This window comes from Sus scrofa, chromosome X (genome assembly GCF_000003025.6).
Source record: "Sus scrofa isolate TJ Tabasco breed Duroc chromosome X, Sscrofa11.1, whole genome shotgun sequence".
In the NCBI taxonomy this organism is placed as follows: Eukaryota; Metazoa; Chordata; class Mammalia; order Artiodactyla; family Suidae; genus Sus; species Sus scrofa.
The window spans coordinates 16,451,064-16,470,219 of NC_010461.5; the positions used below are offsets into that span (position 1 = coordinate 16,451,064).

Genomic DNA, 19,156 nt, shown 5'->3' on the forward strand with positions numbered 1-19,156 from the left:
CTACCCCTAAACAAAGCATTATACAGCCCCAAACATTATTAGAGTTGAGGAAAATGAACCAATGACAGACGAACTTCTTAGAGGGAAATGGAAAGATCTAGGTTTCTATTTCCATACGCAGTATTTTGTAGTTTACACAATTGAGGATGAAAGGATGTCTATAAAATTTATTTAAATTTTGTTTCCAGGCCAAATGATGATGAACTTGGGCTTTGGAGTTGGAGGGACCTGAGTTCAAATTCAGCTATACAGAAACTTATTACTCTATGAACTTGGACAAGTCACTTAACCTATTTATAAGGCTATTTTCTCATCTTTAAATTGAGTGTTGGAATAGTACTTACTGTATTGGATTGTTGTGGGAATTAAATTGATATGATGCATTCAAGTGTCTAGCAATTGTACCCAGCACATGGCAAGCAATCAGATTCCAAAGATGAGAAGTTCAAATATTTAAAAATCAAAAGTCTCTGTCAATTACCCAATACAAAATCCCAAAGGAGAAAAAAATCAGGCTTCATTTCTGTTATAAAATGGCTTCCAAATCTGTCTGATCATCAGAATCACTTGAAAGGAGGTGAGTCATGGGGACATCTGGGGGGAAATGTGTGCTAGGGTGAGGGAACAGCAAGGACAAAGGCCCTGAATGGAAGCATGCTTGGCATACTGGAGAAACAGCAAGAAAAGGTTGATACTTACTAGCAGAAAGAAAATGAAAGTTCTTGTATTTAAGTTGTGTAGTTAATGAAGTATAAAAAAGGATGTTGCAAAACCAAAAGACTCCTTTGTTTAAACAATGTCTGAATACATTGCTCGGAAGGAAAGTGTCCTTTAATTCTGAATTCAAGATGCGCCATAATAAGGGAGAAAAGAGGCATTGTGGAGCCAAATCTGTAAATTTTGGACTTCCTCAAGAAAAGATTATTTCATCGGTGCCTGGTGATCACCCTGTATCTGTTAAATCATTATCAAATTTGGTATTGGGTAAGATCTGTGATTGATGTGAGTCCGATATGACAAATTCTTTGGGTTAACCAAGACTTTGCGTAGAATATTTTGCACTTATTAACTCAGAAACATTTTTTTTTTTTTTTTTTGCTACACCCACCACACGTGGACGTTCCCGGGCCAGGGATCAAATCTGAGCCACAGTAGTAACCAGCGCCAGCAGTGACAATGCTGGATCCTTTACACTCTGAGCCACCAGGGAACTCCGAAACATACCTGTTTTAAATTCTATCAATCCAACTTGACAACTTATACTTTAGATTGAATAATTTGGTAATGTGAAGAATTAATCATCATATAATTGAAATAATCTCATAAAGGGACATACATGCATTTATTCGAAACTTTATTATATAAATTTTCATTTCTTTTAAAGATTACAAAACCTGTTCTGTGACAGGAATACAAGCAATATTGTTCCAGGATTATTCATGGATACATCTGAAAGAGCTTAGATTACACATTAATAGTATGATCTGAAAACTTCCAAGATTAGATTCTTAAGTAAAACAATTTAAAGTATTCAGTGATATTTAATCCTTTACAAGCATTTCATAATTATGGCAGCAGTGCCAAGCATCTGATGCGATTTAACCACCAATAAAAGGTACAATACATATGAACTCATGATATGGTGCCTTGGGCTTCTGGCATGCCTTACTAGAGAGAAACCAGTATAAAGTAAGATCATATATAATAGTAGAAAAATATTTGTGATTTTTTTCTTTTTTAAAAACGGTGTAAGTAGATTCCCACCCCTCTCCCACCCATGGCCAAAAATGCAAAATAATTACATCCCTTAGGTGTATACCTTCCTTTTTGCTTAGGGTAAGAGTTAAGATAAACTTAATATAGGTACATAATTTTAAGAGTTAAAAACTCATCAGCCATAATTATTAAGGAAGCTAAGGAATGGCAACAACTTGAAGCTTTTTTTAAATTAAAAAACAAAGCCTTAGATGGTAAACTAAGAGAAACACAAACCACAACCTTTATCCTTATGCCCTTGCTTTGTATTTGAAAGTTCTACTTTAAGTACTTGTTTGAAAAACTCTGAATACAGTTCATTCAGTACTATAGTGATAATAGGAGTAAAGATTTTCACTTCCATTAGATACTGAACTAATCTACTTAGAGAGGACTATTATAGCGACTCTCTTCTCACAAACATTTACATATATTTAACTCAAATGGTATGTGCTCTAAAGAGGTTTTCTCAAGGTTTGCACCTCTGAACTTAATCTCTAAATTTTCCTTTCCACTAATCTCTATTCGATGTCATATACTTTGCTAGTTGCTCTGGGAGAAGTCATGGACATTTAAACAGCTTATCATGCACTTCAAGGTTATATGGCAAAATAATGAGGAAAGTGCCTTAAGAGGTAGGAATTATGCTCTCATCCCAACCCTTGGTATGCCCTGTTATGAACAGTTAAAAGACTGGAATCAAAGTGGTAAATGTGAGACTGATAGTAATACAAAGCTTAAGAAAATTAAGTTGACTTAGTTACTAGAGTTCTTTGAGCACATTCAGTCACATTGGAACCAGTTACAAGTCACTCAATCACACAGAATACAGCAGTGTCAAAAATACGTAAAGCGCACTGTAGATATAAATTCTTCTTGGCCATCCATATTTAGCTATCATTCTGTAGATTCTTCACTAGAAAAAGTGGTTAAGTGTGGCTCTGCAGAATACCACAGTTCCAAGAAAGTGAATTTCATCCCTTCATTAATTGGTCTCCACCAATGGTCACTTGGAGAGACCAGCAAAATGTAAGTAATCCGGAGGTGAAAAGAGGACTATTTTCATTAACTGAAACAAAAATTAAGTCAACTTATCTGTGAATTAAATAAGGCTCAAAGTATACATCCAGTTTGTTAGTCACATAGAGTTGGACCTCTCAGAGGGACAGAACTCTAGGACTAGATTGGAATCTCCTGGTTTAAGCACCAAGGTCAGCCATGGAAGCCATTGTATTTGTTCATCACAGAAAGCAGACTTTTCTGACCGTTTACATTCCTGAGATATCTGTCCTAATGCCTTCATAAATCTCAAATGCTCGATACCACTGTAAGAGAGAATTTTCTCTATAAAACATAGTAAAGCAACCTGAAAACTTTTAGGTCATTTATAAAGGGCAGGAAGCTGAGAAAATCAAAACCATGTTCAATTGTATATTGCTGGCTTTCATGGTGATGTGCATCTGTACCAAGCCCCCAAATCTTGAATGCCTTTCTGCTCTCACCCCAGGCTAGATCCATCCCAGCCCCTTTCCTATCCAACTCACTCTGCCCCCTCATGAAGACTTTTCTGGGCTGAGGGTACAGGGCACAGCTAACAGGCCAGCCCCATCTCCCGAGATATCCCCTGGTCCCAAGAGCAACCATTTCTTAAAAAAACAGATGGAGGAGTTTCTTGTGGCACAGTGGGTTAAGGATCTGGTGTTGTTACTACAGCGGCTAGGGTCGCTGCTGTGGTGTTGGTTCAGTCCCTGGCCTAGGAACGTCCACATGCTGTGGGCATGGCCAAAAAAGAAAAAAAAAGAAAAAAAAGAAAGAAAAAAAAAGATGGGTAATTGTTGGCCCAAACCTGTTCCTTGTAGCCTACTGCGTGTGCAACGTGGAATCTCTACTGCATATATACCACACTCTCCCAGACACTCGCAAAATGACTTTTCCCACATGTTAGCCTCACAACATCTTGACTCTGTGTCTTGTCAAAATTATTACATTTTTGGACTTGCTTGTGCATAAAGGGATCCATATCAAATATTTTAAAGTGAAGAGTCTATTGTATGTAGAAAGAAGACATCTCTATAAATTAGAAGGGGCTGAAATGACTTACATAAAAAGTTAAAAGGACAAAAAACTTACCTTCATTTAGCATCATCACTTGAAAGGGAAGATAGAAAACACACGATAGTGTAATCCGTATTTTCTAGTATGTGCTTGGCAATGTTAAATTCAACCTACCATTCTGGATATTATTTTGGATTATAAACTAAGAGAAGATTTGTAAAAGTGGCCCTATAGTTTAGTTCCTTCTTTCACATTGAATTATCTTTCAGACTGAACTAAAATCTTCTGGGAGAAGCCTTGGTAGCCAGCAGCACTAACTGGTAAAGGGCCTCACCACCACAACTATAGGGGCCCGGAGGAACTGGACTTGGAGAGAAATTAATGGAAAGGTTAACCCAGCACAAATACTACATTTAGAGCATACTGTTGGCCAAGTTAGTCTGCTGTAAATCAAAGACAATAGGAACACCAGAATCACAGAAGATTCAACTGCTTTTAGGCAGATAGCCTTCAGTCTTGTGAATATATAACTTGCTTTTCTCCAATAAAACTGGCAGGTGTACTAGACAAAGAAGGCAGTATCTTTGAAAGCAATTAACTTGGCATTCATATACCAGCAGAGGACTGCCCAAAGAAATATGTAGTTTTTGAACAACTCAGCTCCTGGTAGAGTGAATTATGAGAGGAAGGCAGCACGGTGTTAGGAGGGAAAAAAAACAGAACGGGAAGTTAAGAATTCTAGTCTTTGCTTTGGGTGTCAGGTTCTTTACATGAAGTATGAGAAAGCTGGACTAAATAAATTGTAAGGATTTACACACTTACTTCCGGTTCTAAAAGACTATGATGGACAATACCACTTAAGCACTTATGGCATCAGTGTCAAAAATCTGAAAATATATCTTTTTTTGCCTAAAGTTACATTAACATTTTTAAAGTGACAAGAATTTGAGATGACCATGGCTTGAAACACGTAATAGAGAGAAAAAAAAAAAAAAGCTTTCTTTCCAGGCAATAGAAAGCAGCTTCTAAGAGCATCCATATACTCAAGAATATTAAAAAAAAAAACTTTCTCCATCTAGGTCTTCTGAAATATCTCCTCCTATACATTTTTCACTTAAAAGATAAAACTTAAGTTTGATTTCTATGCAATAATCATTTTCTATCACTTGGGCAAAAGGCATGTTATAGATTTTCTCTTTCTCTTTAATTGCACACAGGAGAAATTAAGGAATAACAAGTGGCTTCCAAGACATTTAGATAAACCATGCTTTCGTGGCTTTGTACTCTCAGGGGAAGATTTAAAGTTTCTGGCAGGAAAAAAGGTTTCTGATGTAAACTGCTTAGTATATGACTAAGAAAGATCTGTTCAGGCACATTCTTGATGAGATAGGTTAAATCACCTTTTCTTTGCTCATGTTTTTCATATTACATACTGATGTACTCTAGCTTGGCAAAGATACAGGTAATAATGGGTTCATATGTTTCTTTAATCTGTGGAAATTACCAAATTAGATGTAGATAATGAATAATATAAGCAGATCCAATAACCAATATGAAAAATGATCATTTCTGAAGTTAAAGAAAGCATTATGTGGCTATAAACCATCAGGAGGAATTCAGGAAACACTCAATGCTGAACATTCACTTAGCCTACCTTAGCTATGTGTTCAGGTTAGAACAGATACTGTTTGATCAAGAATGTTTTATTCCCCAGAATAAGAAAGTTTAAGCCCAATTTCATATAGAGGCCTGGGCCTTTATTACATTCAAATTAGTGTTTAATATAGAGCATCTTAATGGGACAGAATTCATCATGATTTACCTTTTTTTTCCAAAAAAGCATACTTTCCTTGCAGGTGTACAAGAGTAGGTATCCTGTTATTCATATGCTAAATTCTGCAATTTGATCTATGTAAACATGAAATATCCAATGGGACTTGAATGACCTGTTGCTAAATTTTCCTTTGTCAATCTTTTTATCAGGCCTCTTCAGAGGCCTTTGATGTATACTGGGAAAAATCCCAAATTTATGCCAAATACTAAGTACGGATACTATAAAAGTGCAAGGACTACTTCCTTAATTAAGGAAAAAAGACCCTAAGGAGTTGCAAAGTATATGAACTAACTTCACAGGTGTACTCTTGATGTCATGCCATACACATATGATAACTTTCTAACCAAAACAGCTCTCTAGGTTCGCCTAACAGAGCACCTGACTTTAAGAAACAAACAAATGAACCAGTGAAACAGACATGGGGAAAGATATGTACATTTTGGAAGTATTACATTCAACAGCTGTTCTACAATCTGGCCATTTTTAGGGCTGTCCAACAATACTGTTAATCCAGGTGAACTATTTAACCAGATTTAATAGTCAATTGATTAATAATAGATTCCAAGTTAAACAAGGCATGTATACATTAAAGAAAGCAGTACAGAAATGTACTGTATATGAACTGTTTACAAAAACATACAAAATGTTGGATGGCACAAGGGATACAGTGCTAATATAAACGGATTGTTTAAGCTAAGTGCTTAACATAAACTGTCCATCCCTATAACTAACAAAGAATATTTAAGGGACATGAAATATTTCCTATAAAAATAATGCTATGTGGTGTAGAGTACTTTATTCAGTGTATTTTTAGGTGGTATTCATATGTTCATTATTTCTTCTTGTTGATTCAGTGAATATATCTTCATCACGTTTCCATTTTCATTTCATCTGAAGCTCCAGGAAAATCTAACTTGCTAACAATCATTTAAAGCGAGAAGAGACGAAAGCGGGAGCAGCAGCAGGAGCAGCAGCATTATGGGTACCAGCTGGGACAGTGTGTGCTTGCAGGTGTCTCTCAGATATGTGCTACCTGTCGCCAGAACTTGTGCTATCAGCTTACACCATGGTACCAAATATCTCACTGAGGTCACTTCACAGGGCTGTGGAGGTGATTTTTTTAATACCTCTCCGCTGAGCAAGAGTAGAGCGGCCTACGGGTTCCAAAACTGGTGACTGATTACGGTTTAAAGCAGAATATGTAGCTGCCATGGCACCCTGAAAACAGGAAAGAAAGGTCACAAATAATGACAGTGAGTAGTCACTTGTACAGAGAATATGAAATGAATTTTTCCCAGATAACTTCTTCATATGCAAATTTATATAGATTTTATTAGGCTTATAATGAAAATAACCACACTGGTCCAACCCTCTGATTTAACTAAAGTTGAAGAGGCCAATGTGGGAGGTTGAAATTATGGATGAGGGAGTTCCCGTCGTGGCGCAGTGGTTAACGAATCTGACTAGGAACCATGAGGTTGTGAGTTCGATCCCTGCCCTTGCTCAGTGGGTTAGCGATCCGGCGTTGCCGTGAGCTGTGGTGTAGGTTGCAGACGCAGCTCGGATCCCACGTTGCTGTGGCTCTGGCGTAGGCCGGTGGCTACAGCTCCAATTAGACCCCTAGCCTGGGAACCTCCCATATGCCGCGAGAGCGGCCCAACAAATGGCAAAAAGACAAAAAAAAAAAAAAAAAAAAAAATTATGGATGAGTGTGGACAGGGACAGACTCATAACAAGCAGTCTCTACTTTTCTCAGGACATTTCAAGTTTTCTCCCTTTGCAATTCTTTACCATGAGAGACAGCAAGGCATGCTATCTGGAACTTGTTTTTGCCACTGCTGACAACCTTAAAGAGTCTGCTTTGGGTTGTGTTTAAGAAAGAAAAGTACAAAGAAAAGTTAGGAAATTCATAAAGCTTATCTGATTGATAAATTTAGAAATCATTCTGAAACCAGTTTTATTATGATATTTTGGCATGCCTTGACTTTTCCTTTTCTAAATCACCCACTTAAGAGAATCTCACACAAGAACTGCATGCAGGTTGGGGGGCAAAGGGAAAGATGCTGCGGTACAGAGAGGATGTCTCAAGGTCTTTGCTGGAGGGCATGTTGCAAACAGTGCCTGATTGGGCCACTCACCTTGACCAGATGTGGTGCATCCTGTCTGTTGAGCTGGTATTGTGGCAGTTGGTCCCAGTGGACGATCCAAGGATGTCTGAGCACAAGGGCAGCAGTCAGTCTCTGATGAGGATCCACATGAAGCATCTTTGACACCAGGTCCTGTAATGGCAAAAACAATAATAAAAACAAGCTTAAACCTTTTATTTTTTCTATAGCACTTAATATTGTTGAGTATTTTTCCTTTTTTTTCCCCCCTGGTAGCACTATTTTTTCCAGGTTGCAGACTTTTGGGTACAAAGCAGTTTGGTCAATATGACAATTTTTTTTTAAGCAAAAACTTAAGTCTTTGTTTTTTCCTCCCTGATAAGAGTAATTTTGGTGCATTACAAAGGGTAAATTTTAGGTATCTTTAAGGACTGTGGCTCTTTTTCCCCTAAGATATTCTGAGTTTCCTAAATTTTGGTAGGTTTATTTCTAAGTAATTTTCAGCTACTTAAGACTACTTAGTGCTATAGGTAATACTGAAAAGCAGAACATAGCTGTGCAATAAAAGGAATTAACTGGAGGGCTCCAAATGCTCTCTTCAAAGATTACAGAGTTATTTTAATTTTTTTCTACTTCAAAAGCAACTTAATGGGAGTTCCTATTGTGGCTCAGTGGTAATGAACCCAACTAGTATCCATGAGGATGTGGGATCAATCCCTGGCCTTGCTCAGTGGGATCTGGCATTGCTGTGAGTTGTGGTACAGGTCACAGACAAGGCTTGGATATGGCATTGCTGTGGCTGTGGTGTAGGCTGGCAGCTGCAGCTCCTATTTGACCCCTAACCTGGGAGCCTACATATGCCACAGGTATGGCTCTAAAAAGACAAAGGAAAAGAAACAATTTATGAGCATTACAGAAAAATCACAAATTCATAAAAGTAAAGCAACATAAACACCCAGAATCCTCTTCTTCCAAAGACAAATGCTTTTTATCTATCCAAATGCTTTACATGTGTAGAGATCCATATAATTGCTATATCGTTTTATGTTCTCCAAAATAATAACTGTAAGCCATCTATCACTTGTTTAAATCTTCTCCCAACAATATATCTATTGAGTATACATTAAAGGCCAGGCATTCTGCTAGGCATTGGGTATTTAGCAGTGAACAAGATAGAAATGAGGAGTTCCCACTGTGGCTCAGTGGGTTAAGAATTCAACATAGTGTCCGTGAGGATGCAGGTTTGATCCCTGGCCTTGCTCAGTGAGTTAAGGATCCAGGGTTGCCACAAGCTGCAGCTTAGATCTGGTGTTTCTATGGCTGTGGCATAGGCCTGCAGCTGCAGCTCCGATTGAATTCCTAGCCCAGGAACTTCCATATGCTGCAGGTTAGGCCTTAAAAAGAGAGAGAGAAAAAAAAAAGATAGAAATGAACTCTGACCTCATGAACTTTTCAGCCCAATGAGGGAGAGACAAAGAAACAAGTTCTTTGATGGGATGGATAAATATGAAGTGCAGCTAGAGGAACACAAAGAGACACCCTACCTGAACAGGGTGGGGTAGCTTAGAACTGACTTCTGCAAAAGAATGTGAGATCTGAAGGATAATGGGAACTGGATTAGAGAAGGGCAGGGAGAAAGAGCATTTCAGGGAAAGAGAATGTCTGAAGGAAAGCCCTCATGTGTTACAGTTAAGGATGTCAAAGGAATGTGTCCTAGCTGTAGCACACACTGTGAAGGAGAACATGGCAGCAGAAAAAGTGGGAGAAGGGGCAGACCGTTTAAGGCCACATTAGCGAATGTGGACATTGTATGCAGGTGAGAAATAATTTAAAGCGAAGGAGTGATGTGGTCAGGTTTGTACTTTAGAGGGATCATACTCATTAAATGTGGAGGAAAATGGATTGGAGACTCTAATTTGAGACTGGTGAGAGAGACTGTAGCTTCGAGTTAGTGGAGTATAAGAGATGGAGAAATATGGATGGAATTGAGGTGCTTAAGAAAAGAAGTGACAGAACCTGGTGTTAAATGGATACTAGGAATTGGGGAGACGTGACTCCAAGTATCCCTCAGCTGTTTGATAATTACATTTCTCACTTTAAGTTGTCATTAACAGCTAAGAAGAGGAATAAGCTACAGAACAGAATTAGAAATAAAAAGCACAGTAATTAGGGACCTCCTATTCCAAATTCTAAAAGTGGGAGTTCCTGTTTTGGCTCAGTGGTTAAGAAATCCGACTAGGAACCATGAGGTTCAATCCCTGGCCTTGCTCAGTGGGTTAAAGGATTTGGCGTTGCCGTGAGCTGTGGTGTAGGTCACAGATGAGGCTCAGATCCTGCACTGCTGTGGCTGTGGTGTAGGCCGGCAGCTATAGCTCGGATTCAACCCCTATCCTGGAAACTTCCATATGCCGCAGGTGTGGCCCTAAAAAGCAATAAATAAATAAATAAATAAACAAATTCTAAAAGTGGGCAAGTGTGCAAAACTGTCCAGAGCACAACAAAACTCTTATTATAATTTTAATCAAGTCTGTGTTAACCAGCGCTCTTTCATCGAAGTCACTTAGAACCATTTCTCCTACAGCTACCCTTCAATGGCTACTACTGCTAAGCTCTCACTTTAAATGGTGGTGCTCAAAATTCCTTCCATGGCTCTCTTATCACTTTGCTCAGATAAGCTTACTGATGTTACAGCTTTAGCTACTACTGATGACAACTCCTAAAATCAATGTCTACCCTAGACTTCTCTACTAAGATCTATATCCATATAGCCAGTTTACCTAATAGAAAACATCTCTTAGTTATATATCGTGGAAGCATTTTATTTTATTTTTTTGCTTTTTAGGGCTGCACCTGTAGCGTATGGAGGTTCCCAGGCTAGGGGTCTAATCGGAGCTGTAGCCGCTGGCCTATGTCACAGCCATGTCAGATCCGAGCTGCGTCTGTGACCTACACCACAGCTCATGGCAACGTCAAATCCTTTAACCTATGGAGCAAGGATCGAACCTGCAACTTCATGGTTCCTAGTCGGATTCGTTTCCACTGAGCCACAATGGGAACTCCTATCGTGGAAGCATTTTAAATTTATAATGTCCAAACCTGCAATCATGACTCCTCGTAAAACTACTTCTTTGTTATTTCACATCTTGGTGAAGGACACCAAGACCGACTCATTTGCTTGAGGTGGGAATGTGAACCTCACACTTGGTAGCTGCTTCTCTCATGCTTCTTATGCCCAATAAACCGCCAAGTCTATGCTGCTTCATAAATTTCTCTTCCATTTGGCTCAAATCCCACTATAACTGCTCTAGTTTAGGTCTTAATTACTTATGACCTGAGATGGTGCAAAATCTTACAAGTAATACCCTTAATAAAAGTCAGTGAAGACGGAATACAGTTACATAGGTAAAAGTGTCAGCACGGTCCTTGGCACTTAAGTGCTCAGTAAATGGTACCTATGGTCTGGTTCTTCTCAAAGCCACTTATGACACATATGCCCTATATAACTGATGACATTCACATATGCAGCCTGTTCTTGAGGGAACACACCAGACTGTGTTCTCCCTCCCAATTTTATGGGTATTCACAGTATTACATTATACTTGTAATTCCAAGTCTTAACTGGACAAATGAGCAAAAGCTATTAGTAATAACATGGCATTCATGAGATAGGCTGTGAGTTGGACGCAATTTTTTGTGCTCTATTTGTATCTCATTCTCACCTTGTCTTTCACTCAAAAAAAGCCTAATAAAATGCAAGAAAATAAGAACCAAAAGAGATAACCTTGATTTGCTTTAACTTACTAGCCTCACAACTGACCATGAAAAGGTCTGTGGCATACTTGAATGGATAAGAATCACTGCTCCACAGAGTGATCTTGAAAAAGGGGAATCTGATCACTACAATGTTTAATATTTTTCAACAGTTCCCCAACACTTAAACCCCAAGGCTGGAGCACAATCAACAAAGCCTTTCGTAATCTGGATTCACTGGCTCCCCTCTCACATGTACCCTGTACTAGTCATATTAAACTACTTGTGCCACCCAGGAAGTGTTGTGCCATTCCCATGCCTTCTTAACCATGCACAGCATGTGCTGCTCCCTCAGCCTGGGATAGACTACATCCTTCTTCCAAAAGCTGCCTGGCAAATTCCTTCACTGCTTCTGGAAAGCTTTCCCTGAACTCTTTCTGATTAAGCATCATCTGAGAACTTTAGCACAGAAAACATACCATTGTAACAGCACACATGACATTGTACTGTATATTTTTGGCCGTCTATGAGATCAGGATTGCAAGCTTTCTAATATCAGGAATTCGATTTGAGCCACATCTTTTACCCCTGGAGCCTTTACTTATTAAAGCACATTGTAGGTGCTCAATATATGAATTAAAAAGTGAACAAGGGAGTTCCCATTGTGGCTCAGTGGGTTAAGGATCCAGCACTGCCGTGGGCTCTGGTGTAGGTCGCAGACGTAGCTCAGATCTGGTGTTGCTGTGGTTGTGGTATAGGCTGGCAGCTGCAGCTCTGATTTAACCCTTAACCTGGGAACTTCCATATGCCACAGGTCATAAAAAAAAATCATTTTAAATAGTTACAAAACTAGATTATTATCTATACAGACACTAAACTGGTCAATCGCAGCTTCATTTCTTTGCCAAAAGTATCTACATAAATTTTTGACACACCCTATTTACTAATGCAATCACTTCACAACTTAAACTTCTACCTCTGGGAGTTCCCGTCGTGGCTCAGTGGTTAACAAATCCGACTAGGAACCATAAGGTTGCGGGTTCAATACCTGGCCTTGCTCAGTGGGTTAAGGATCCAGCGTTGCCGTGAGCTGTGGTGTAGGTTGCAGACGTGGCTCAGATCCTGTGTTGCTGTGGCTCTGGCATAGGCCGGCAGCTACAGCTCCGATTCGACCCCTGGCCTGGGAACCTCCATATGCTGCGGGAGCGGCCCAAGAAATGGCAAAAAAAAAAGACAAAAAAAGACAAAAACAAACTACTTCTGCCTCTAAGAAAATCAGCAAGCACTTTTAACCAGTATATATCTTTCTTACCTCCTCTATGTTTTTCTTATACTGAAATGGAAAACTTTGCTCTTTTTTTTTTTTTTTATGGCTGCGCCTGTGGCATATTGAAGTTCCTGGACCAGGGACTGAATCCAAGCCACAGCTGGAACCTATGCCACAGCTGAAGCAACACTGGATCCTTTAATCCACTGCATGGGGCAGGGGATCCAACCTGTACCTCTGCAGTGACCCAAGACAATGCAGCTGGATTCTAAACGCACTGTGCCACAGCAGGAACTCCTGTTCCTTTTAAAAGAGAATATTCTCTAAATAAAGAGAAATTAGAGCGGAGTTAGAAAGCAAATCAGTGTTATCCAGGGAATGGCAGAGCTTCCAGAGAGAAATGTTTTCAAATGGATTTCAAGCAGACACTATAAAGCCAAATTACTGTTTATTGTGAAAAAGACCCATTTCTTCATGATATGGACCAAAAAATAGAACCTGGTGTAGTCATTCTAGGGAACCAAGGCTTTGGAATCAGCTATTTATTCTGAAGCACCCACACGTGCCTGGTGTGCAACTGAAGATAAGTTCACACTAAAATTCTGGGCCTTTGTTTTCTTCTGTGAAATGGTGATACTACCACCTATTTTACAAGCCAAGGTTAAGAAGATTAAATGGGATAATTTAGGTACAGTGCAGTGTGAGGCACAGAGTAGTCACACAAATCACAAAGACTACCCCTATTATCATTCATCATGTCTGTCAGTAAGAAGTAGCTTGAGATATATAGATAATAAAGCCAAACCAATATCTTCTGGGAAAGAAACAAAATAATTGGTTAATTTTTTTTGCCCCCCCCCCTTTTATTTTAAGAGCTGCACCTGTGGCACATGGAGGTTCCCAGGCTAGGGGCTGAATCTGAGTTGCAGATGCCAGCCTACACCACAGCCACAGCAATGCAGGATCCAAACCATGTTGAGACCTACATCACATCTCATGGCAACACCAGATCCTTAACTCACTGGTGACACCAGGGATTGAACCCATATCCACATGATTACTAGTCAGGATCATAATCTGCTGAGACACAATGGCAACTCCCAATAATTGGTCAATTTTTGAGTTCAAGTTATTTGGTTAACATCACTTCAATACAACTTTATAAACAAATTTCTAACTGATATTATTTTTTCCTAGCCAAAGATTATGAAAAATTATTTTTCTGAAAGCTTTTAATAGAAAGCCATACTTACCTTTGCTGTGTCTGAAACAGAATTCCAGTAGCCACCACTGAGTGAGAATTTTCCACTGCCTATCCGCGCCAATATTTCCTCTGGTGTATCATCAGGGCCGTTTGCAAATGGAGTGTAACTAATTTATAATAAAATTAAAATGCTAATAAATAAAATTTCTTTTTTGGCTGGTAATCTGTGTATTTATTTGCAATGTCCAAAAGTACTCTTAAGTAGTTCATTTAATGTAATACTTTATTGAAATCTACTGAAGTCAAAAATATCAGCAACATGAAGCTTCATAAAGTACCAGATCAAGGTATAAGTAATGAAATATTAATTTGGATTTAATATATAATAAAATAAATACTGAGACATGATTCATTATGGAATAAAATATTTAAAATAGTATATGTTTATGACATAAGAGTATAAGAAAGATATAGAAAAAAATCAATTTATGGCCTCAAGATATTAATAAATAGTACATTATAGAAAACAGTAATGGTTCAGTTATAAATGTGATTTTATACACACACACACAATTGTATTATTAGACAACATGAGAAGATATGGAAAAAAGATATAAAACAGATTTAAAAAATAAACCTAGATACTTCAAACAAAATATTGATAAAATGGTACATACTCACCCAGTAAGCATTGTATAGAGGAGGACACCAAGACTCCATATATCACAAGCAGCATCATAGCCTTGTCGTTTTAAAACCTAGAAAAAGTAAAAATTAGTATTAACACACTACCGTTTATTATATAGATTTGGATAGGTTGTGGACTGAATTATATTTCCTAAATCAATGCATATAAGAAAAACAGAACATGTTTAACAAACAAGGCAGTACAGTAGTCCTATTCTAGAACCTTCTACTACTAATAATTTATATACATACAAATTTAAATTTTGATATTCAAATTAATTTATTGAATGCTGCTGTGGCATAGAGATGACTATGAAAATAAACTGAAGGGAAATTTCTTTCTTTCTTTTTTTTTTTTTTGTCTTTTTGCTATTTCTTGGGCTGCTCCCGCGGCATATGGAGGTTCCCAGGCTAGGGGTCGAATCGGAGCTGCAGCCGCCAGCCTACACCAGGGCCACAGCAACGCTGGATCTGAGCCGCGTCTGCAACCTACACCCCAGCTCGAGGCAATGCTGGATTCTTAACCCACTGAGCAAGGCCAGGGATCGAACCCGCAAGCTCATGGTTCCTAGTCGGATTCGTTAACCACTGCGCCACGACGGGAACTCCTAAAGGTAAATTTCTTACTTAAATTTATATTTTTTATGAGGCTGCAGAAATGTTCAACAAAGAACAATAAACATATAATTTAGTATAAATGGTATAGGGTAAACGTGTACATATATATCATTAAGTGCTTAATAATCACCAAATATTATTAGGCATAAACTGTGATAAATACAAAACAACTGTTTTCCTTAAGAAAATCAGAATCTAGCATGGAGAATAAACATATACACAGGTAACAATTCAACATGATAAATATTCTAACAAAATTCTGTCTAAAGTATGTGGGTATAAAGATGAGGAAACAATTTATTCTTGGTATGGGGAGAGAGGAAAGGGTAGGAGGCAGCCTGTTTGCATTGGGCCTATAAGTAAGAATTCAGGAGGCAAAGTGAAGGGGTGGGGGAGGGCAGAGGACACTCAAAGGGCAGAAGCAAGAGAGTAGAGCATGCTTAGGGGCAAGCAAGTCCAGTGTGGCTGGATTTCCAAACAGGGGATACTAGAGAGACTGAAGGACTTTTATAAATATCTTGTTAAGGAATTCAGTTTTTCCCTATAGGCAACCAGATGTCACTGGAGCATTAAAGAGGAAAATAAAATAAGTGGATGTGTATACCAGAAAGATAATTCAAGGTATAGAGGAAATGCTGGCAAGAAGAGAGAATAGAGACAAGCCTACCTCATCGGAGGCAAATTGTAGCAAACTAAGTGAAAGGTCTGTGAGGATCGGTACTAAGGCAGGACATGAAGGGGAAAAGACAAAGACAAAACAGGAAGGACTTAGTAGAGACTGGATGTATAGGGTAAGGGAAAAGGGACCTCACATATTTAGGAATCAGAATGGAAAGGATTTAGTGACAGATTCAATGTGGAGAAATAACAGAAAAGGAGGATTTCTGGAGGACTTTAAAGTTTTAACTTGGACAACTAAATGGTAATGAGGAGACAAAGAATTAAGAGGTCAGTCTAAGGACAGTTTGATCATGGAAGATTTCCTGAAGGTGAATTTAGAGGCAAGGTCTAAAGCAAAAAATATTCCAACGTGACAAGGCATAAAAGCTACATGGTGACTTTAAGAAGCAGATTGGGAGTTCCCATCGTGGCTCAGCAGAAATGAATCTGACCAGGAACCATGAGGTTTCGGGTTCCATCCCTGGCCTCGCTCAGTGGGTTAAGGATCTGGTGTTGCCATAAGCTGTGGTGTAGGTCGCCCACATGGCTCAGATCTGGTGTTGCTGTGGCTGTGGCGTAGGCCAGCAGCTGTAGCTCCGATTTGACCCCTAGCCTGGGAACCTCCATATGCCGTGAGTACAGCCCTAAAAAAAAAGACAAAAGACAGGAAAAAAAAAAAAAAAAAGCAGCAGCAGCAGATTGCTTATATGAAGCAGTAAATAAACACAAGGAAAAATGAGATGGCTAGATTAAGTGACCATGCTTGGACAGGAATGTGTGTCAAAGGCTGTGCATACGTGGACAAAAAAAGGAAAAAAAATCCGTCCTTCCTGAGGTCTAGTATCACTGGGAGAACAGGTGCAAATAATCTTTATTCATTTATTTATTTTATTTTTTGTCTTTTTGCCTTTTCTAGGGCTGCACCCACAGCATATGGAGGTTCCCAGGCTAGGGGTCCAATAGGAGCTGTAGCCTCCAGCCTATGCCAGAGCCATAGCAACTTGGGATCCAAGCCTCGTCTGCGACCTACACCACAGCTCATGACAACACTGGATCCTTAACCCACTGAGCAAGGCCAGGGATCAAACCCGCAACCTCATGGTTCCTAGTGGGATTCATTAACCACTGAGCCATGACGGGAACTCCAAATAATCTTTAAAAAATACTCTTCTATCTAAAAAAGTAACAAAATTACAAAAATATTAGGAAGCACAGAGGGGAAAATCCAACTATGTTAGTCATTGTCATTTTTGTGAAATATCTAGCACACAGTAAAAGCACAGACTTGCCAGCCAGACTGCTGGGGCTCAAATCTAGATTGGACCACAGGCAAATGACACCACCCCTCACCATACACCTGGTTTCCTGTAAAATGCGAATAAAAGTACTCACCTCGCATAGTTGTGATGAGAATGAATTATATATAAATTATATCTATGGGGATGAAATCCGTTTATATATCTATATCTATATCTGTATCTATATACCTGGCACATAGGCCCAATATTAGGATTAATTACGATTTTTTATTATCTTGTTCATTGTTACATTTTTTTTTTTTTACATAGTGATAATCAAAAGGCAAGAAATTTTGAGGGCAAAGTAGTGGATTTTAGAGTTGCTACAACGGGGAACTATAGTTTCTTAGCCAAGGAAGCAACCTGATCAAAGCAGTGGTTGAAGAAGACTTCAGTAGCTTCGGAGCTCTTTTTTTTTTTTTTTTTTTTTTTTTTTTGTCTTTTTGCCATTTCTTGGGCCACTCCCGTGGCATATGGAGGTTCCCAGGTTAGGGGTCGAATAGGAGCTGCAGCCACCGGCCTACACCAGAGCCACAGCAACGCTGGATCCGAGCCGTATCTGCAACATACACCACAGCTCACGGCAACACCGGATCCTTAACCCACTGAGCAAGGCCAGGGATCGAACCCACAACCTCATGGTTTCTAGTTGGATTTGTTAACCACTGCGCCATGACGGGAACTCCGCTTCTGAGCTCTTTTGAGGACTGGTCACAGAATGACAAAAGGGAGCAACATGCCCCTAGGCGGTGGCATCATCTGGAGGTGTGGTGAGGGAAGCAGAAGCTAGGATGGTGGTTCTATGAAAAGAACTCTGAACTGGTTTTAAGGGATAACAGAGATGGTAACTGGTTCTACAGCTAAAGACAAGAAGAGACTGTGATGTTTTAGCCCTGAGAATACAAGATGGTGACAAAGCCAGGAAAATAGAAGGGTATAAGCAAAGGGGAAGAATAAGCTAGTTTCCATTTAATTCCATGAACTGACAAGCATGAGAGCATTAGTGATAGTAGACAGCTACAGTTGTGTGATTATGCAGAAAGACAGAAGGCAGGGCAGGAAAAGAACTGTAGATAATAGTGGAATGGCGACACGATGAACTACCAATGGAAGAAAAAGGGCTGACATTGTATTCTAATTATTTTCTCAAAAACTCTTCAATTAAGCAACTATCAACTATTCTGTATTAAATAGAAGAATGTTTTTATATTCGATATTAAACACAGCAAATCAGTTTTTAAATATACTAAAATATTGCAAGCAAACTCTTTCACAATTACCTCTGGTGCAACAAAATTTGCAGTATAACAAGGAGTCATGAGAAGACCATTTTCTGCTCTTAGCTGTTTGGCAAAGCCAAAATCACAAATTCGAATAGATTCTGGATTGCCAGATTCATCCACATAAAGAATGTTGCTAGGTTTCAAGTCTCTGTGAACCACCTAATTGAAATACAAATGAAAGAGGCACATTAACAATACAGTTCCATTATGGTAAATTATTTATTCACAAACTGTCAAGCAATGCACTTAACAAGATGATGGGTACTGACCTTCACATTATCCCAACATTACGAAATGCTGATAGCTTAAGTACAACTCTCTAACACAGAACTGGGGCAAGGAGAGGAGGAAGAAAGAATAGTATTTACCTTTCCTTTCTTTATCCAATTAAATAAGTGGATGAAGGAAACATGCAAACAGCAATAATATCTGTCTCCAGGTTATTCATTTCAACACATGTTTATCAAGTGTCTATCATGTACCAGGGTTTTATATAAGGAGCTGCAGATACTGTGGTGAACAAGACCCATAAGATCCTTGCCTTTACAGGCCAGGAGCTTACACAGTAGTTGGGGAGGCAGAGAATAAATAGGTGAGAGGTGGGGAGACTCAGGAGGGTCTCCAGAAGAGTTAATAACTG

At 39.0% G+C, this 19,156-nt stretch overlaps 1 protein-coding gene across 10 annotated transcripts in view; it reads right to left on the reverse strand.

Annotated features, from left to right (window-relative positions):
* RPS6KA3 (ribosomal protein S6 kinase A3) overlaps positions 1,338-19,156 on the reverse strand; it is a 124,454-nt gene continuing 106,635 nt past the window's right edge. For all 10 annotated transcript variants that reach the window (XM_021080348.1, XM_021080347.1, XM_021080350.1 and 7 more), the window contains 5 exons: positions 18,514-18,675; positions 14,652-14,728; positions 14,020-14,137; positions 7,783-7,923; positions 1,338-6,862 (listed from right to left, as the gene is read on the reverse strand). In XM_021080348.1, coding sequence (XP_020936007.1) covers positions 6,740-6,862; positions 7,783-7,923; positions 14,020-14,137; positions 14,652-14,728; positions 18,514-18,675 — 621 coding nt within the window. In that variant the 3' untranslated portion in view covers positions 1,338-6,739. The remainder of the gene's footprint in view (positions 6,863-7,782; positions 7,924-14,019; positions 14,138-14,651; positions 14,729-18,513; positions 18,676-19,156) is intronic.